Below are 21,848 nucleotides of genomic sequence, written 5' to 3'. Positions count from 1 at the left end.
TTTAATTTTAGGTGAACTATTCCTTTAAAATCACCTAAAAGCTCTATACTTCTTTTCTTGCTGCAAATCAGAAATGCAGAAGTAAAAGCAGTGAGAAGCTTGAAGCGAAGCGACTGATGTCACAGATTCATACAGACAGAGCACAAGGAAAAAACACTTTATTTCCAAATCAAGTTCTCCGTCCAATTACATGGAACTTCCTAAAATATTCAACGCGACTGATGCAAACTACAAGAAACAACAGGTAAAAACGTCCAGATAAATGAAGCTCAGATAAAGTATTGTGGGATTAGGTAAGAAACGGCAGCGGTCGTCTGTCCTACAAAACCTTGTATCGGCTCTTGCTGGTGGGCTGGTAGGAGTTTTGCTGGAAGCAAAGAGAAAGATGATTCAGTGAGAGACGGAGCTTCATATTCTTGGGTTTAGACAGGATCAGTGAGGATGAACTCACCAGGCGGATCAGCTCTTCTTTGATCAGCCGTGAGATTTCTGCTTTGGCCTTCTGCACGGCCAGTTCATTCGCACCTAACAACAACACAGACTACTTTAGTGACCTGAGAAGACCAGAGGGTCTCTACACGAGCCGGGTAACACACTTACTCTCGATGGCCAGGTAGATCTTGCGCTCGCCCTCTTTGGGCTCTTTGCCCGGTGGGAAGTAGGTTCCTCGTATAGTGATGGCCGCCTCTGAATACTCGCCGATGCGCTGAAGAGCCTCCTTAGACGTCACCTTCCACCTCGCCGTCTGCAAAACACACACCGTCAGGAAAACATACATACGCACACGCTCTCGCTCACACACACACACACACGCTCTCGCTCACACACACACACACACACACACACGCGCTCTCGCTCACACACACACACACACACACACACACACGCTCTCGCTCACACACACACACACGCTCTCGCTCACACACACACACGCTCTCGCTCACACACACACACACACACACACACACGCTCTCGCTCACACACACACACACACACACACACACGCTCTCGCTCACACACACACACACACACACGCTCTCGCTCACACACACACACACGCTCTCGCTCACACACACACACGCTCTCGCTCACACACACACACGCTCTCGCTCACACACACACACACGCTCTCGCTCACACACACACACACGCTCTCGCTCACACACACACACACACACACACACGCTCTCGCTCACACACACACGCTCTCGCTCACACACACACGCTCTCGCTCACACACACACACACACACACACACACACACGCTCTCGCTCACACACACACGCTCTCGCTCACACACACACACACACACACACACACACAAAAACTGAGAAGTTCTCAGAATAAACAGTGGATGTGTGTGTATACATTTGTGTAAATAAACACATTAAGATTATTTGGGGGAAAATGGTGTCGTATAAACACCCCCTTAGCTGAAAAATATTTAGTTATGATTATTTTAATAACATAACGATTCATTGAGTCCAAACAGACCCGGAAAGTGAAACTAGCATAAAGATTCTGAGGGTTAAATAATATTTCTTATAGTAGAATAGAACAGAAAAATTATATTTGAATATTATCCCCACAAGGCTGTGTGCTCAGCCCGCTGCTCTTCACACTGCTGACCCACGACTGCACTGCCATGTTCAGCTCCAACCACATCATCAAGTTTGCTGATGACACAACAGTGGTAGGTCTCATCAGCAACAACGATGAAACGCACTACAGAGAAGAAGTGGCACAGCTGGCTGAATGGTGTGGCACTAACAATCTGTCCCTCAATGTGGAGAAGACAAAGGAGGTTGTGATGGACTTCAGGAGAAACTCCGTTGACCACCCCCCACTGACCATCGACAGCTCGACTGTGGAGAGAGTCAGCAGCACTAAATTCCTGGGGGTGCACATCACAGAGGATCTCACCTGGACCACCAACACCATGTCACTCTCCAAAAAGCCACAACAGCGCCTACACTTTCTCCGCCGGCTGAAAAGATCAAGTCTCTCTCCACCCATCCTCACCACATTCTACAGATGCACCATTGAGAGTGTGCTGACCAGCTGCATCACTGTCTGGTACGGGAACTGCAGTGCTGCTGACCGCAAGACCCTCCAGCGGACAGTGAACACAGCTGCAAAGATCATCGGTGCCCCTCTCCCCTCCATCCTGGACATCTTCCTTACACGATGCTCCAGCAAAACCAACAGCATCGTGAAGGACTCCACCCATCCCTCCCACAGTCTCTTCCAGCTCCTACCATCAGGAAGACGGTACCGGAGCATCAGAGCCCGCTCCGCCAGACTGCTCAACAGCTTTTTCCCCCAGGCTGTGAGAGCCCTGAACTCAAACCACCCCGCCCCCCTCTGAAACCCCATGCAAACCCCTACCTCCTGAAACACGGACCCCCACGTGCAATTGGAAGTGTGCTACACACAGGTGAGTGGGCCTGTACAAACCACCTGTAGTAACACACTCCTCTATGTGCACTATGGACACTTTACACTATGGACACTTACACACACTGCTGCGTGTGCACTATCCCACAAAAGACTCAGCAATATATGTATGTTTACATGCTCATGCACTACAAATCATCCTGCACTGTTCCCCAACCAGCTGCTGACTCAAAATGTCTCTCTTTGCACATGTACAGTATTTGTGAAGCATTCGTATAGTTTGTATTTTTTATCTTCTATTCTTTAGTTTGTATAGGGTAAATACTTATATATAGTATACTTCTAGTTAAATCTGTCAGTAGGTTAGTAGTGTATAGGTTTATAGTGTTTTTTACTTCATTGTTGTATGTCTGTATTTATGTAGCACCGTGGTCCTGCGAGACACGACATTTTGTTCCACTGTATGTCCCCACATGTAGCAGAATGACAATAAAGCTCAACTTGAACTTGACTAATTAGCATGACTGACATTAAGATGAATGCTTTAGAAGCATTGATTATTTCCTGTGAGCAGATGGAAGCTTGCTGTACAGTGTTAGTGTAGTTTAAGTGTTGTGTGAGACCTGAGGGAAGTCGTTGATCTCCAGCTCCTCCTCGTATCTCTTGATGGTCTCCGTGGCCTCGGCGGCCTGCCGCTCCTCCTCCAGCTTCTCCACCGGCGTGTAGTTCAGCTTGGCGTTGATCTTCTCCGCCTGCTGCTCCGCGATGGTCTTAGCCGAGACGGAGGGTGCGATCATCGTCCCGCCGCGCAGGATGGCGTTTGTGGCCTGCTGCATCACATCCTGAAATAAAGCACCACAGCGTTAATATCAGACGCCTTCAGAGTGATACAGCTATACAGCAAATACATGACCGGGACCACAAAACCAGTCATGAGGCTCAATTGAAATTGAGACTTATAATCATATTAAAGCTGAATAATAATATTTCCATTGATGTATGGTTTGTTATGATAGGACAATATTTGTCTGAGATACAACTATTAGAAAATCTGGAATCTGAGGGAGCAAAAAAATCTAAATATTGAGAAAATCTCCTTTAAAGTTGTTCAAATGAAGTTCTTAGCAATGCATATTACTAATCAAAAATGAAGTTTTGATATATTTATGATAGGAAATTTACTAAATATCTTCATGGAACATGATCTTTACTTGATTTTTGTCATAAAAGAAAAGAAATATACCGGTGTTACTCATGACTGCTTTTGTGCTGCAGGGAAACATAAGCTTTGCTGTAATGCATAAAGTCATCTACTCTTTTTTTATTAGAAGCTTTATGTAAAAGCTGAAGCTGAAGGAACAGCAGCAGTGTGTCTGACCTGTGCCTCCGCGCCGAGGTTCTTCTGCGCCTGGATCTTGAGGGCCAGTTTCTTGGCGATCTCCAGTTTCTGCATGTTCCCGGCGGACGGAGTGCTCATGCCGCTCAGACCGGACACAGCGGTCAAGGATCCGCTCACGCCGCCCGCAGCCGCTCCAGAAGCGCCGCCCGGAGCAGAGAAATCCTTCACTCGCTTCTTAGAGTTAAACATGCTCTCGATCTGCTCGTCGATCTGCAGACGCACCACAGAGATCAGCTGTTAATACACAGTCTGAATAAATCTGATAATTGATTTGGTCTGTCATTTACTGAGTGAACTGAACTATTCTTCACTTTCAAATAATCAGACATCAGAGGAAGTGCCTATATGAAACCCTTCTGAGAGAGATCGGAGTGAAACTGAAGAGTCACGTCTATAGACTCATGTTTTATCATAAATCAAGATTTAGTACTTTACTACTGTGAAAAGTGTGGCGTACGCGCAGCATTTCCAACTAAAGCTCACAACGTGTTTTAATGCAATGTTTCAGATTCAGTTATTAAACTGATTAATGATTATCACTAACTATTTAAAGAATAAAGGTTAAACTGAACCAGTGTACGGTAAGTTACTCAAAAACATTCATCCACTGCAAATGACTAATTACTTCTTTAAAATTGTAATTTCATTAGTAATTACTTAAAGTAAAATAAACTTGAAAGCAACTTGAAAGTAATCAAACTAAAGTGAATTTTGTTTTGGTTTTATAAAATAAAAAAAGGGGGGCACTCTGTATTCTCATTCTCCACGAATACCTTCCTGAAACGAGCCACTAAAATAAACAAACTCAGCGAATACTTGATACACAGACAGGAGAAAATATCTAAAGAAAGCTTGAAGTCTCTATTTTTAAATGAAGTCATGTGGAAAACAAAAATTCTCTGATAAAATAATCCACATGAAACCAAAGCGAGGTTCAGTCTTTCCCGTCTGAGCTCAGCTATAATGTGATCACGCGCTGTACGATTATCATCCACACAAAACCAGGCTTGAGGCGCGTGAACGCTCACATCACCTCCGTAAACAAAGAACGATTCCTCAAGTTCATCTCGGCTACGTATCGTTTCTGAAAGACGCGCTGTGAGGACTACACCTTGAATGTACCTCAGAAGAAGAATGCGAAGCAGCTTAATCCAGCGGAGGATCTCATTCTCATAAGTCATTTATTTGTACTTATATTAGTGTTACTGCGACAAACTTGTACACATTCTACAAAACTATAACGCCAGACTAAAATATGTGAAATTGAGTGCAGCATAAGTTTAAGATTATATATTTAATCTCAGTTAAAAGTTCTTTTATTTCAAGAATTTTTTTTTTTATAGTTTTAATTTACTAATAACAACCCTGGACTACTAACATTTTTGTTTTCATCATAACTAGTGAGTATTTTATCTGGATGTGTCTTGAATCTGAATCTCTCTTTCACTCGTAGCATCAGTGAAAACAGCAGCGTGTCAGATTCTTCTCGTGTAATGAGTCTGTGTTGTATTTGAGCTTCAGTGTGTTCTGACTCATTGCTGACACGCTGATCAGTGTTTATATGAGCTGATGATGTGAACTCACGTCCAGAGCCTGATCCTCGTCGTCAGAGTCATGCAGGCCTAACGCAGCCTTCTGCAGCTTCTTCCTCTCGTTAGCCAGCACATGCTCGGTCTCGTCGAACTTAAAGCCCTTCCCGGAGAACCCGCTGCTGCTCTTGATGCTCTTCCCCTCCTGCGGAGAAACCAAACACACGATCACTGAACCACGACACACACACACACGCATGACCCGAGCCTGTTCTCATGCACCGCTCCGGACAGAAAACAGCTTGTAGATCTCAGTTCCAATCAGTTTTTTTCTCTTTCAAACACCAAACTCAACAGTTGATTCCTCTCTGTATTCTGAAGGTTTGTTTATATGTAACTCACACTGATTTATACATCATTTTACTCCTAAAAACATGATAAAAATGTGTTTGTTTCCTGACATTATTTTCTGAGTTATGGAGTGATTTAGAGTGCTCCTCTGGAGAAACCTTGAACTCTAATATGACAAAATCAAACGAGACTTTATACAAAACTCAGATTTCTGTTCTGTAAATGTATGCAAATGAGTGCATATTTAATTAGATAATGTAACATACGCATACTTAAACAACATTTCAGAATACAGTATTATTTTTTATGTCTTAATATACTGTGATGATTAACTGTGGAAGTATGGCGTCTTCTATGGAGGCTTGTTTACACCACAGGATTAAAAATAATAATTGCAACTTTTCATCTCAGAGTTCAGAATTTTTGTTCCCACACTCACTATATTTGTTTCCTCACAATTCGGAAAAAGAACTAAGATACAAACTTCTGAGAAAAGAGAAAACCAATTCTGAGAAAAGTCCAACTGTGAGATATAAACTCATGAATTCAGAACTTCATTCAGAACAATTGTGAGTTCATCTCTCATAATTCTTAGTTTGAATCTCACAAATCTGTTTTTGTTTTTGATGAATTAAGGTCTGAATTGTGAGATGAGTGTCAGTTGTATTTGTGTAATTCTGTGGAAGTGTCTGGTCTGGGTCGTGTGATGTGTTGGTCTCTATCAAGCGAGCACAGAAGTGTATTTGTTCTTACGGCTTTCTGCTGCTCTTTGAAGTTCGTCCAGAGCAGCTCGAGCTCCGGCGGGACGGCCGATCCGGACAGCTCCAGCGCTTTGATGATGTCTCCAGAGTAACGAGCCTGTTCCCCAGTGATGAAGGTGTACGCAAAACCCTACGACACACACACAGAGTCAGACGTGAGCGCTCGTCCTCAGCACGCACACACACTCTCACATACACACTCTCACACACCTTGTTCCCGGCTCGTCCCGTGCGTCCGGCGCGGTGCACGTAGTCCTCGTAGTGGTTGGGACAGCCGTAGTTGACGACCAGGATGAGCTGCTTGACGTCCAGGCCTCGCGCCGCCACCGAGGTGGCCACCAGCAGACGACACGCACCGTTCTTGAAGTCGTTGATGATGCTGTCCCTGTCGTACTGATCGATGCCTGCGTATACACACACACACACACCTCAGCACTGCTGCCCGTTCCAGTGTATTGCTGGAGTGAAGGGTTAAGCTTTAACACAGAGCTGAACTCACTGTAGGGCTGGGCGATGTGGCAAAAGATTCAAATCTAGATTTTTTCAGAATATTTGACCGAATCTCGATTTTTTTTTTAACCATTTTTAACTAGTCCAACTTGAAAATACAAAATGATTCAAGTAACTTGTTCTTTATTAACCTTCTAGTTAATATACATAAGGAAAATGCTTAAAAAAATAAAAATCTCAAAAGTCAAGGTAATTCAAAATGACTGAAGGTGCAGCAGCAGTAGACTCTTAACTAGGGATGCACGATATTTATCGGACCGATATGATAGAAAATGACGTCATTTTTATTTCTCTGATAAATAAATTAAATCCGATAACTAGATCCGATAAAGTATGCTTGCTGGTAAATCAATCAATCAGTCTGATTGATCTGAGATTCATCTTCTTTCCGAGTGCAAGTGATTGCAGCTTTAAACTGCAGTGACTCTCAGCATGTGTTGTGCTCATTACATCATTTGTGAACATGTCTTCGCCGGTCTGGAAGTTGTTCTCGGTGGCAGAGGAGGACAATGTCATTGCTATTTCCAGCGTGTGTTCAGCAAGGATTCCGAAAGGAGGGAAAAAGGCATCAAGTAGGGTTGTGACAGTGAGGAAATATTCCCACTGGTTAATCGACGCGTGTCAACACTTTACCGGTATCCCCTCGGTGGATGGGGGGTCGTTTGAGTCTTCTCTCTTTTCCTCGCTTTCTTTCGGTTTTAAATAGCTTGTAAGCTCTGTGCGCGTTTAATTTTCACTTTTAAATTAGTGGCAATTCGGCATCAATTACAACATATAGCTAACTTTTATTAACAAAACCAATAAAAATGCACCATGCTATATGCCTAATATAAAAACAGATAACTTACAAATTTTAAATATGCATGGTAGGCCTATACAAAACTGAACATCAGTAAAGACTGAGGAACAAATAATTATAAAACGTAGAGCGTTTATTAGTGAGATGGAAAGTTGAGGCACGGACTGCATACACCTTGATGTAAAATAACGGGAAAAATATCACAGTTCAAATAAAATAAAAATCAGCAAATACTGTGGAACCAAATAGGCTAAATGAGAAACGAATGTTTAAAAAATAAATAAATAAATAGACCATATATCACCTTAGATAAATGGCAGGTCAACAGGCTTTTCAAAATCCAAAAATATTTTTAAAACAGGCGCTTTTACATTCAGTTTAGAAACTCTTCTGCCATCGTCTTGTGTTTTTCACCTCACTCTCGTCAGTCAGCTCGCCTCTCTCCTCAGGTGATCAATGAAATCTGATCGGTGATGCACGACTGTCGTTCTTCACAGAAATGAACCGAAACACATGCCTCACAGACATGATAAATATATCTAAAGAAAGCTTTAAATTGCTACTTAACGAAATAAATAAAAACGAAAACAAAAACTATTTAATACAATCGTTATCTGTGAAGATGCACTTCTCTCTAAAGGCGCGTCTAACGAGGAGATGGCAAATCCTTACTATTTCCCCCGGACACATTCATGGTAATTACTTTAGCTTTATTGCATGTATTTGAAGCAGAACTCTTCATCTGTGCTGACGACTCCTGCTGCTGCGGGACACTAAACACCGCAATTTTTTTCATCAATAATTGATGGATGTCTAAAATATAAAGATAAGGAGAAGCCTAAAACAGGCCCGAGGCCCGGCCCGCGTCTGAACTATGACGTGAATATTGGCCCGAAGCACGGCCCTAGGGACATAAGGAGCCCGACTTTAAATAAAAAAAAAAATAATAATAATAATAATTGGGGGCTAAAAGTGTGTTGTAATGCAAGCGTTACTGAACATGTACAGAGTAAAATATTACTGAAAATTCATTAGTAATGCCTCACACTACTGCGTTACAGCAAATAGTAATAAGTTACTGTAACGCCTTACTCCCAACACTGCTTAAAGACTATATAACTTTCTCATCCTCGTGCACTCAAAACATTGAATAGATGCATTTCTTTATGCAGGAAATATTTGAATATAAATTTGTTGTTAATTGCAGATAAACCATAGTTCTGTCATAAATCTGTTAAACCATTTCTGTTACAAAGTATTGTGCCCTACACAAAAAATAAAACACATGTGAAGAGTCAGGACTGATGTTTGCTATAGTTAGGCCAGAGCTACTAAAATATCAGTTTAATCAGTGAATCTGAGATTTGTATTCTCCTGGGTGCACAAACGGCAGATTATATGAAAATTATAATATAAAAATATGAATTTATCGGTATCGGCCATGATTAATTATCAGTTATCGGTTAAAATGTTTCATATCGTGCATCCCTACTATTAACTATAAATGTTCTGTAAAACAGCAGCAGCTTTCAGTCTGTTAACATGATGCAAACATCAAATATCAGGCATGTCAACACAAAAGCTCATTCTGTGTGAATGACACTAATGATATGCACGGTTAATCACCTAATTAACCTAATCCATGTAATTGGATCGCTCTTTTCTCTTTACTGTTATCACTGGCATCTTATCTGTCTAATTTTAACGTATGGTAATATTTCTATTCAAAATTGAGATTCCTTGATTTCTAAAAAATAAAATCATGGCAAACATTCAATCAGACTGAAGTTTTTAGAAAATGACCGATTGTTTAGCAAGACAAGACCCTTATTCCTCGGCTGGGATCGTGTAGAGCGCTCTGAAGCTGCTCTGAAACTGCAATTTGGACCTTCAACACGTTGATCCACGCTGAAGTCCATTATATGGAGAACAATCCTTGAAAGAGAGCTGCCTGCTTACATGTAATTAACTTAATGTTTACATAAAATAAAGATTCCTGCTTTATCAAATTGTGCTTAGCATTTAGACTCATTAGACAGAGCAATACAAATGATTTGAAAGCCTGTGTTTGGAGTTAAGAGGACAGATGCTGACCTCCGTGCAGGGACATGCAGGGGTACGAGGCCTTCATCAGGTCTTTCAGGAGGCCGTCGGCGTGCTCCTGCTTGTCCACGAAGATGATGACGGAGCCCTTCTCCTGATAGTGACCCAGAATCTCCAGCAGCTTCAGGAACTTCTTCTCCTCCTCGATCACAATCTGTCCAAGCAGCAGAAACCCCAGCCTGAGCTTCATATCTAGAGGATTCACCAACTCAACTGTGCACTAGCGTGAGTTTAAATATAATATACACTACCGCTCATGAGTCTGGAATAATGGAGAGATTCTTATCAGCATATTATTATGATTTCTGAAGATCATGTGACACTGAAGACTGGAGTAATGATGCTGTAAATACAGCTGCAGATCACAGAAATACATTACAGTTTAACACATATTCACATAGAAAACAGCTGTTTTAAACTGTAATAATATTTCACTATTTTTAACTACATTTTTGATCAAATAAATGCAGTCCTGGTGAGCAGAAGAGAACATTAGCAAATTACTCCAAACTCCTGTCCAGTAGTGTATACGGGCTATTCTACAGAACGGTCCATTCAGCTGTCCCACAACAGAAACACAGTTAAATAGCATTTAGGAAATCATATCTTAAATGTTTACTAAAATCCTTTTATTATCCATTGAAACCCACAATAATATTTAAAATATCAGTAAGCTTAACAAATACAAAATCATAATTTATTGGGTATTTTCCTGAAACCTAACCCCTCAATTTCAACTTATGGAAACAATATTGAAAACTTTTTTGTATTTTATTCAATTGTTGTTTTTAAAAATAACTTGGATGTTGTTGTTTTTTTTTTTAAAGTGAAATTAGATTATTTTATATATTTAAAAATATATATTTTGTCATCATTAACGGCACGGCAACGACAGCTTTCTAAAAACGTTTCTATCAGTTTGCTCTCATTGAAATGAGAAATGAAGCAGACAACAGAACAAAAGCAATTATTTGTATGAACTCAAGCTGGCTAAAACAGAGTTTGCATGAAGCGCTCCAGCAGCCTCAGCGCTATAATCACTCACCACATGCTGCTCCACGTCTGAGCACACCACGCTGCGGCCGCCCACCTGCACCTCGATGGGTTTGGACAGGATCCGGCGCGCCAGAGCCTCCATCGTGCGCGGGAACGTGGCCGAGAACATCACCGTCTGCCGGTCAGGCCGCACGTTATCCACGATACGCATCACCTGCAACAAACACAAGCCTGAGGAGTCATCAGAGATCAGACGTCAGGTGATGGGTTCTGATCCTCTAAAGCAGCTCACCGGCCGCCACACAGAGAGAGTGATCAGGAAGTCAACGCAAGGCACTGTGGGATTGCAGGACATGATGCTAGAGGAGGTGATTTCTGCGTTCCCCCAGTAGAGCTGGTCTTACACGAGTGAAGCAGCTGATATATATTATTAATTTTATTCTAAACGAATGCAAGTAGTTCTCAAAAAGTATTAATGAAAATGCGATCAGTGTTGTCCTAAGTGAACTCGTGTTTTTTTCTCCAGTGATGTGTTTGTTGTCACCGTATGTTCCTGAGTGTACCCTAAAATATGGCTACCCAGAATGCAAAGCGACAGCTGCCCATTCTCTATTGTCAATGCTACTTCAGTCATGGAAGACCAACTCCGCTCCGCATGAAAAACTGTTCGATAACATTTCAAATCAGCATTAAATGGGAAACGACCTGCCTCGGCTGTGTTAAAACAGTGTGTAGTGTGACAGGAGAGAGAGAGAGAGACTGACCTGCGGCTCAAAGCCCATGTCGAACATCCGGTCGGCCTCGTCCATCACCACATACGTGACTCTGCGCAGATTGGTCACGCGACCTGCGCAACACAACAGCAGCGTGTTTAGCAGAGTGTATGCCGCAGACAGCAACATTTACTAGCAGCTCAAAGCAAACGACAGGCAAACTACAGCAGCACCGGCTGAACTGATGGAGTCCGTCACGCAGAACTGCTTAACATGCGTACCATCAGAGAAAAACTCACAAGAGCCACCTCAAACATTAACTGAGCTGAAGCCGCCTGAAGAGCGTGACCTACGAAGGAAACATATTAGAGATTACCTCGCATGTGTGGAAACACACGGCACATCCGCTCCTGCTCTACAGCTCTCACCGGACCTGCACTGCATTCTGGGGCTTTGGCTGACATTCACGTGTTTCATACACGGTCTGAAGGGTAAGGACTGCTCCAGGATCATTACGCTACGATCAACAGCATCTGGGACAATTTCAGCCTGACTCTTAGTTTTCCTGAACGCTAAAAACTGAGGTCTCTAAATTACATCCACAACCATAAACCTGCTAACATGAGACTAGAGTGAGTCGCATGCTGACACGGAGTAAATAACACACGATACTTTAATACGTGTTATGAGCATGAAAAGCTGATGAACCTGGCAACTATTGCATGACACATGTAACACAGGAGAATGACGACAACGTCAAGGCCTTTCTGAAAACAGGTATTCGGAGCGCATTATGTACATAAACAAAAAAGGCAGCCTTAATCTCAACTAAATTTCAGTGTTTGAACATTAAATTCAATGCATTTGTATTTTAACACATTTTAAGCAGTGCCTTTTAAACGCCCTGATAGCAAATAAAGGTGACTCTATACATTACGCTCCTCCTTAGTTTTGAAACTGATGCAATTACGTGCTGAATTATATTTAAATTGTTTTAGAAAGATGCTTGAAGACATTTGCATTAACCAACACATGCATGGCACAGGTCATAAAGTAGCATTAAAAAAAGTAATGTTGCAAAAATGCACAATTCTGATAGAGGGGATGCAGTTTCTAACAATATTATGGTGTATAGTAAAGACAAATTATATGTGATCCTGGAGCACAAAACCAGTCATAAGGGTTAATTGAGATTTGTACATCATCTGAATAAATAATCTTTCCATTGATGTATGGTTTGTTATGATAGGACAATATTTGGCTGAGATACAACTATTAGAAAATCTGGAATCTGAGGGAGCAAAAAAATCTAAATATTGAGAAAATCTCCTTTAAAGTTGTTCAAATGAAGTTCTTAGCAATGCATATTACTGATCAAAAATGAAGTTTTGATATATTTACGGTAGGAAATTAACTAAATATCTTGATGGAACATGATCTTAATATCCTAATGATTTTTTGTCATAAAAGAAAAATCAATAATTTTGATCCATACAATGTATTGTTGTCTATTTCTACAGATATACCCCAGCGATTGGTTTTGTGCTGCAGGGTCACGTGTGTTTAAAGAGATCCACAGCACTAATAAAGTGCAACAGTTAAGCTAGAATAGTTTTGGTTAATTTAAGAGGATTTAATAATCATAATGTTGAAAAAAGATAAAGATTTTATCTTTTTCTTAAGATTTTATTTTAATTTAAGTGGGATTATGTCCCACTTACGGATAATACACACAAACACAGCAGTGTGTGAGAGAACGAGCTTTAGAACAGAAGCACTATTAGGTGATGAAGATGATGATGAAGGCTGTCTTAACCCTCTCACGCTGGTCTCCTCAGAGCTGTAGTATGAGCAAGCTCTGCAGTTTAGCTGTATGGTTTATTATAATTCATGCATGCATTCCCTGTGAATCAAACCCATGACTGTGGTGTTGCTGGCGTCATGTTCTGCTGTTTGAGCTGCAGGAGCCGTCAGATCTCAAATCATTGATTTGCTGTTTAAAAAAATATTTCTGCACAGAATAATCAATGATTTAATAAAAATAAAAGCTACATACTACTTTTAAGCGCTTGATGGCCTGTTGACCTCCAATGTAAGATCGTTAGGGTAAGTGTGATCGTGTAAATTGACATAGTGCCATGATATTAGTTTTAGTTAATATTTTGAATTAGATTTTATTTTTAGATTTTCTGTTTTCATGTCATTTTAGTTACAGTTTGTCATTTTGTTGTGTGCTTTTGCCTATATAGTTTTATTTAATTAATTTTAATTTCACATATTTTCAATGATGACTGTTTTCATTCCTACAATTGTAGAATATTGTACATGCTATTAATGGTTCCCAGTATGTTAAAAGCAAATAAAAAAATATATTAAAAAAAATATATTTCAGTTTTAGTTATTTTACTACATTAGGATAAACTAAATGAACATGTTAACTGATGTAAATAAAACACGTTTAAGTTTGTTCTGTTATTTTATTTCTGTTAACCTTTATTAATTCTTGAAAATGTTTTTTATGGTTTCAGTGATGTCTAATAGCGCTGAAGCTGGAGCTGATGAATGCGTGTGATGATATCCAGCACAATCTCATGAGGCACTTACCGTTGTTGGCACCTAGCATGTCGATCATGCGTCCCGGTGTGCAGACGATGATCTCTGCGCCGCGCTTCAGCTCTGCGATCTGCGGACAGACGCTGGGTTAGAGCGGGTTCTGTGGGAGGTTATGAAGCGGATCACACACACACACCTGCTCGCTGATGCCGGTGCCGCCGTACACACACACCACACGCAGACCCAGAGACTTGGAGAACTTCTTGCACTCTTTGGTGATCTGCAGCGCCAGCTCGCGCGTCGGGGTCAAGATCACAGCTGACAGAGAGAAACACAGCCGTTATGCACACCTGCTTCTGCTGACAGCACTACAGCTCACAAAAAAGCAATAAACTGCAAGAAGCCGTGGTGTACAGTGAATATATAACATCTAAGGGGCATTGTTAGGCACAACGTGAAGCGGAGCGGTTTAGCGGTTATAAATTCACTGTAAACCACGCCTTCACGGGGCTTATTGCTTTAATAAAACAGTTATTCCATATACATGTAGCAAGGTTTCACAAAATAAAACAAAGCAAATAAAATGTAATGATATTAATCAAAACATTATTCTTCCTCAGAACAATGTAGTTCCTCAGAAACGGTTGTGGTCGCAACAAAGTGGTTGCCGAGCAACACACAGACGTAAACAAATGTTATGTTACTTTGTAATTTACAACAGCTTTGAACGTGGCTCAACCAATCAGAGTCAAGGACCAGAACCATCTGTTTTATAATTATCTGGAGAAACTTTCCAGCATTTTTAAATCATACATGGGCCTTTCTACAGAATTGGTTCAAAGTTGGAAACATCTTGAAAAAAAATAAAAAAAAGGTATTTTTCCACAAATTTTGTATGTATGCAAATTGTATAATATCTAAGGTACAGATTTCTTGTAATTGTGCAATTAATTCTCATATTGTATTTTCTGGAAGTTTTTAAATATTTCTCTTCAAATTTGTCTACTAAGTCACTACTTAATAATTGGCCTATTAAGATTTTGTTAGGGTTAGTGTTCGGGACAGCCACCTTCCAATTGAAAGTACCAAATAAATGCTGATTTTATATATATTAAACTTAGTGATATTTTAAATATCATTGTGGGTTTCAATAGATAATAGAAGTATCTTAGGAAACATCTAAGATATGAACACCTAAATGCTATTTAGATGTGTTTTTTGGTTGTGGGACAGCAGTTTATCAAAATAACAAAAGCAATCAACATCAAAAGTCTGACAAAAATAAGTTTTCAAAATATATGATTTAACTTCTGATGTGCAAATGAGTGGAGAATGTGTTTAAAAACTTCATGTCGAAGAACTTTACAAAAACAGTTGATAATTTTTTTAATTTTTTTTTATTTTAAATCTGTCATTTTTTGCCACTGTTTGGATGCAGCAAAACACCCACAGAAGTAGAAAATATCAGGCTCATGTTTGCATTTTCTTCTGTCACTGGCCATAATTCTGACCTTAAAATCAGTCTTAGGCATGAAATAATGCATTCATGTGAAAATAGGCTGTGAATTGAACACAGACTCATAATTTGGCCCAGATTCAGACAGGAATCGTGTTTGGTGTTTTTTTGCTGACTAAGGAATAATACAAGACTTCACTGCATATATCTGACCCTGCAGCACAAAAGCAGTCATGAGTAACACAGGTATATCTGCAGCAATAGCCAACAATACATTGTATGGATCAAAATGATACATTTCTCTTTTATGACAAAAATCATTAGGATATTAAGATCATGTTCCATGAAGATATTTAGTACATTTCCTACCGTAAATATATCAAAACTTCATTTTTGATTAGTAATATGCATTGCTAAGAACTTCATTTGAACAACTTTAAAGGAGATTTTCTCAATATTTAGATTTTTTTGCTCCCTCAGATTCCAGATTTTCTAATAGTTGTATCTCAGACTAATATTGTCCTATCATAACAAACCATACATCAATGGAAATATTATTTATTCAGATGATGTACAAATTTCAATTAAAAAAAATTACCCTTATAACTGGTTTTGTGCTCCAGGGTTACAAATGCTTGTCAAAACCTAAAATGCTATGAAATGCATCCTATTTACTGAGAAAGCGTGACACATTCGAACAGAACAGAGATTGTTTGTGAAGTGAGCAGCTGAATCGAGTAAGACACAGGTGTTGGGTTTTATTCTGCAGATATGAAGCAGAGCAATAAAGACGATCAGGATGAATCTCACCGATGGGTCCTTCTGCCTCTCCCACCGACCGCTGGTCTAATATGTGGCGAAACATGGGCAGCAGGAAGGCGATGGTCTTCCCACTTCCTGTTTTAGCGATGCCAATGAGGTCGCGTCCCGACATGATGGCCGGGATGGCCTGAGCCTGGATTGGCGTCGGCTTCTCATAGTTGTGTCTTGGAAAGAGACAGAGAGAAATAAAAACATTCGTTCTGTCTGGTGAACGTCTTGAACACACGCTCTACTCACTTCTTCATCGCGTTCAGCACTTTCATGGAAATCCCACACTGCACCCACATCTTGATGGGCTTCGGACAGCCTTTGCCTTTGACGACGATTCCCTCCAGCTCCAGCCGGTGCTCGTTCACCTCTGGAACAGAGCGGAGCAGACAGATGCAGTTAGACTGAGCTGATGAGAGGATTTCCTGAATAAGGTCTGAAGGAGTTTGCTGCACCTTCAGGGCTCATCCTGGCCAGCTCCGGCACTTCCACATAGAAGTTCTTACGGAAGGATTCGTACTCAATCTTCTTATGATCAACCGGCTCCAGAACTTTCCTCTGTTTGGTCTGAAAGCCTGTGAGGGCCGTCTGCAAGTCCACTTCCTCTTCCTCTGATGAATACTACACACACACACACACACACACACACACACACACAGACACACAGAGACACACACACACACACACACAGACACACACACAGACAGACAGACAGACAGACAGACAGACAGACACACACAGAGACGCACACAGACAGACAGACAGACAAACACACACGCACGCACACACGCACACACACAGACAGACAGACACAGACACACACACAGACACACACACAGACACACACACAGACACACACACAGACAGACACAGACACACACACACAGAGACGCACACAGACAGACACGCACACAGACAGAGACGCACACAGACAGACACGCACACAGACAGACACGCACACAGACAGACACGCACACAGACACACACACACACAGACAGACAGACAGACAGACAGACAAACACACACGCACGCACGCACACACGCACACACACAGACAGACAGACACAGACACACACACAGACACACACACAGACACACACACAGACACACACACAGACACACACACAGACAGACACAGACACACACACACAGAGACGCACACAGACAGACACGCACAGCCAGACACGCACACAGGCACACACACACACACACACACAGACAGACAGACACAGACACACACACACAGAGACGCACACAGACAGACACGCACACAGACAGCCAGACACGCACACAGACAGGCACACACACACACAGACAGGCACACACACACACAGACAGGCACACACACAGACAGGCACACACACAGACACACACACAGACAGGCACACACACAGACACACACACAGCCAGACACGCACACAGACACACACACAGACACGCACACAGACACACACACAGACACACACACAGCCAGACACGCACACAGACACACACACAGACAGGCACACACACAGACACACACACAGCCAGACACGCACACAGACACACACACAGACACACACACAGCCAGACACGCACACAGACACACACACACAGACTGAGGCATTTGGGAACTCGTGCACTTTCTTGATCTGTTAATGTCTACAATAATTTAATAATTATTATTTTATTAAATAATGAATATTATTAATAAAATAATTCTTGCATAAAGAAATTTTAATCTTTAAATTTAATAGAGACATTTTCTCCTAATTTCAAATGACTGCAAACAAGATCTCTTAAGAAGTATTTTCTGAAATTCTATCCAAACAATGAGCAGATTTACGAGCAGGTTTTGTTTTCAAACCGACTGATCTTAAGATGATAATGCGTGTGCTCAAGCAAATTAATTAACCCATCTTCCTTTAACAACGCAAGCTTAAGAAAAAAAGCCATCACTGATATTCACGTATAAATATGACATAAGCGTGATTTGCTGAGACGACACAGAAGCATGCCTGCGCTGGATGAAGTATGTACCTCCATGGCATCCTGGTCGTTCTGCATCAGCTCTCCTTTCTTCTTGGTGGTCTGCACCATCTTCCTCGTCTTCACAACGGTCACCACTTTGGTCACAGACACACTGCCTTTCTGCTGACACATAATTCATATTTTCAGCTATATTTGAATCATCATCATCATATATTTAGCCTCAGGTCATTCTCAAGTGGAACATATAGTGAAAGTGAATGGCACTGGGACTGTTCGGCTCCAAAAGCATCATTAAAGCATCAGACTGGTCAAAGCGGGTCACTGATCACCAGCGCTGGGGAGCAACTAGCTACATGTAACAGAATTACCTCATTTTATTACAAAATAATTTATTGATTTCTTTCCCAAAATGTATTGACTGCTTTAAAATATGAGACACCAATGTTAGAGGAGTTTAGGACACACGCTTATTTGATAACGGTTTTATTTCCTGTTTGGATTTATGTATATGCTTTATTTTTTAAGGTTAAATGTTTTTTCCAAAGCATTGCCAGATGCCAGTGTTTCCTGTTTACTATGCAAGGATTTGATTTCAAAAACAGTATCACAGCTATTAAATTATATCTTATGATTTTAAATCTGTATTTAACCTCAGAATGATCTCAAACTAAAAGAGGTGTTAAAGTCTGATTTTGTGGTGGCTGCGCTTTAAAATTAAATGATTATAATCTTAATTCAAGTGATGGAGGATTGTGTAAGTCTGACAGTAATCAGTGTTGAGTTCGGTAAGGTTAACCTGCCTGCTTTATATGCTTCAAAATCATTAACAGTTGAAAACATTCGTTAGAAATTTAGAAAAGTAACCAAAAGTAATAAGTTACATTACTTTAATAAAGTCATTGAAATAGATACACTACTTATTACATTTTAAATAGGGTCACTTGTAATCTGTAACCCATTACATTTCCGAAGTAACCTTCCCAGCGCTGAGCATTGATTACGTGTTTACAGAACAGGAAAGAGCCAGTTTGAGGGATTTATTCGTGTAAAAGCACTAAAAGCACCTTGTCGTTGCCTCCTCTCATGGTGCCCATGTTGAACTTCTTGACCTCCTCTTTGACCTCCTCCATGTAAGCGTCCAGCGGGTCCAGCTCCTCTCCGGTCTCCTGCTCCACACTCAACACCTCCTCCATCCCAACTGATCCTTCTTTCTCTTCCTCCTCTTCCTCTCCGTCCGGCTCCACGGGCGCTTGAGTCTCCTCATCGTCATCTGAACACACACACGACAATTATTAAATTCAACTCTTTCAATCTGTGAAAACAAATGAAAACAAAGACATAAAGCAAACTCTCTTCCCATGCATTAAATATAAAGATCAGTGTAAACGAAACAAACTGCCTGACTGGAGTTTATTGAAGGCCCTGCCCCTGTGCGAGAGGCAGCCAATCACAATTCAGAGTTTTTGGAATGGCCAATCAAATATGTGCATCCAATGTGTTTAATGTGAGCTGGCAATATGTGTCTCCTACATTTGATTTATTCTTGTCTGATTATCAAATCATAGTTTGTTTTGTGCTTCTGCTCGTAGATGTTTGGTTTGGTTAAAGGCTTATAGCTCTTTCATGTCGACTTGTTAAAAATCCCTATGGGGAAAAATGCAAAATGAGTAATTTTTGTAAAAATGTAATCAGATCACATGGGCTAGTTTTTCTAAATGAGCGGCGATCTGTGTGCTTGATGACCGAAGGCTCTCTGACCGTCATCATCCTCCAGACTCCACTTCTTCCCCTGCTTCATCTCCTCCAGCTCCTTCTTGATTTCGTCGATGTTCTCCATGGCTTTCTTCCTCTGCTCCTCCCTCCATTTCTCCACTCGCTCCTTCCTCTTCCTCATCTCCTCCTCCAGCGTGTTCTGGTCAAAGTCCTGCTGCAGAACCAACCGTTGCACGAGGTTATTCATTTAATCAAGATGAATCGGGTTCATATGCAGTGAAGATGACCTCTACAGAAAGAAGAAGCCTGAGCTGAATGAAGCACACTTACATCTTCAGCCTTCTCCTCCTCCTTCTCCTCCTTGATCTTCTTCTTGTCAGCGGACGGCTCTACATTCTCTGACTTCTCCTTGCTGTAATATCAGATCACGTTACATCAGCACATCACAAGCTTTTGACCCCAAGGCCCATCATTGTCAAAGACAATATTTCTAATACTTCTGACATAATGACAAAGCGGCTTATTTACAAACTTTTATTTACAGAAACTAGTAGTGGCAAACTTTAAGAATTTAATAATGATAATTCAAATAATTAAATTCCACAATCCCAAAAATTAATGTTTCCTATGGTGCAGACTTTTTATTACCAATGAATTTATAAGATTTTCTAGATTTCATTTTTTTTATTATTTACAAGTAGCCATTTCTATCTAATAAAATATTATAAAGCGTGACAACTTTTTTTGAACAGTAAGATTTTTAATGTTTTTTAAAGACATCTCCTGTTCACCAAGCCTGCATTTATTTGATCCAAAATACAGTACAAATAGTGAAATATTATAATAATGTAAAACAGCTGTTTTCTATGTGAATATGTGTTAAAGTGTAATGTATTTCTGTGATCTGCAGCTGTATTTCCAGCATCATTACTGCAGTCTTCAGTGTCACATGATCTTCAGAAATCATTATAATATACTGATTTACTGCTCAACAAACAGCTCTGATTATTATTATTATTATTATCAATATTTAAAATAGTTGATTACATTTTTCAGGATTCTTTGGTGAATAGAAAGATCCAAGATCAGCATTTATCTGAAATATAAAGCTTTTGTAACATTATACACTACATCATTCAAAATCTTGGAGTCAGTATAAGTTTATTTTTTTTATGTAATATTGTTTTGTTTGTTGTTGTTTTTTTGGGGTGGGGTTCTAGAAATTAATACTTTTATTTAGTAAGGATGCTTTAAATTGATGATAAAGACATTTATAATGTTACAAAATATTTCTATTTCAGATAAATGCTGCTCTTCTGAACTTTCTATTCATCAAATAAACCTGAAAAAAATTATACTCGGCTGTTTTTAATACCATAATAATAAATGTTTTTCTTGAGCAGTAAATCAGTATATTATAATGATTTCTGAAGATCATGTGACACTGAAGACTGGAGTAATGATGCTGAAAATACAGCTGCAGATCACAGAAATACATTACAGTTTAACACATATTCACACAGAAAACAGCTCTTTTAAATAGTAAAATATTTCTAGATACTTTGGATCAAATAAATGCAGGTTTGGTGAGCAGAAGAGACTTCTTTAAAAAACATTAAATATCCTATATAATATATAATAATCCTATATAATATAACATACCACTTGTTCAAAATCTTTTGACTGGTAGTGCATGTATAGATACACATTTGGATTTAAACAAGGAAATACTGAAGAGTTTGGATCATTATTGCAGTGATTAGATTTTCAGTTTACAGTTTGTTTT

At 40.2% G+C, this 21,848-nt stretch overlaps 1 protein-coding gene across 1 annotated transcript in view; it reads right to left on the bottom strand.

Moving 5' to 3' along the window:
• Positions 1-143: 143 nt before the first annotated feature.
• Positions 144-21,848, bottom strand: part of LOC306855523 (putative ATP-dependent RNA helicase DDX46) — a 24,867-nt gene continuing 3,162 nt past the window's right edge. Inside the window, exons 4-23 of the mRNA XM_079394280.1 lie at positions 20,393-20,474; positions 20,108-20,276; positions 19,414-19,619; positions 18,398-18,508; positions 16,833-16,998; positions 16,627-16,747; positions 16,378-16,553; positions 14,308-14,429; positions 14,163-14,241; positions 11,610-11,692; positions 10,895-11,059; positions 9,841-10,003; positions 6,648-6,841; positions 6,430-6,567; positions 5,381-5,530; positions 3,776-4,006; positions 3,021-3,239; positions 601-745; positions 452-525; positions 144-367 (exon numbers count right to left, since the gene is read on the bottom strand). Coding sequence (XP_079250406.1) covers positions 320-367; positions 452-525; positions 601-745; positions 3,021-3,239; positions 3,776-4,006; positions 5,381-5,530; positions 6,430-6,567; positions 6,648-6,841; positions 9,841-10,003; positions 10,895-11,059; positions 11,610-11,692; positions 14,163-14,241; positions 14,308-14,429; positions 16,378-16,553; positions 16,627-16,747; positions 16,833-16,998; positions 18,398-18,508; positions 19,414-19,619; positions 20,108-20,276; positions 20,393-20,474 — 2,842 coding nt within the window. The 3' untranslated portion in view covers positions 144-319. The remainder of the gene's footprint in view (positions 368-451; positions 526-600; positions 746-3,020; positions 3,240-3,775; positions 4,007-5,380; positions 5,531-6,429; positions 6,568-6,647; positions 6,842-9,840; positions 10,004-10,894; positions 11,060-11,609; positions 11,693-14,162; positions 14,242-14,307; positions 14,430-16,377; positions 16,554-16,626; positions 16,748-16,832; positions 16,999-18,397; positions 18,509-19,413; positions 19,620-20,107; positions 20,277-20,392; positions 20,475-21,848) is intronic.

This window comes from Barbus barbus, assembly GCF_936440315.1.
Source record: "Barbus barbus genome assembly, chromosome: 36".
NCBI classification, from domain to species: Eukaryota; Metazoa; Chordata; class Actinopteri; order Cypriniformes; family Cyprinidae; genus Barbus; species Barbus barbus.
The sequence above is the reverse complement of the archived record's forward strand: the minus strand, read 5'-3'. Positions and strand labels throughout refer to the sequence as shown.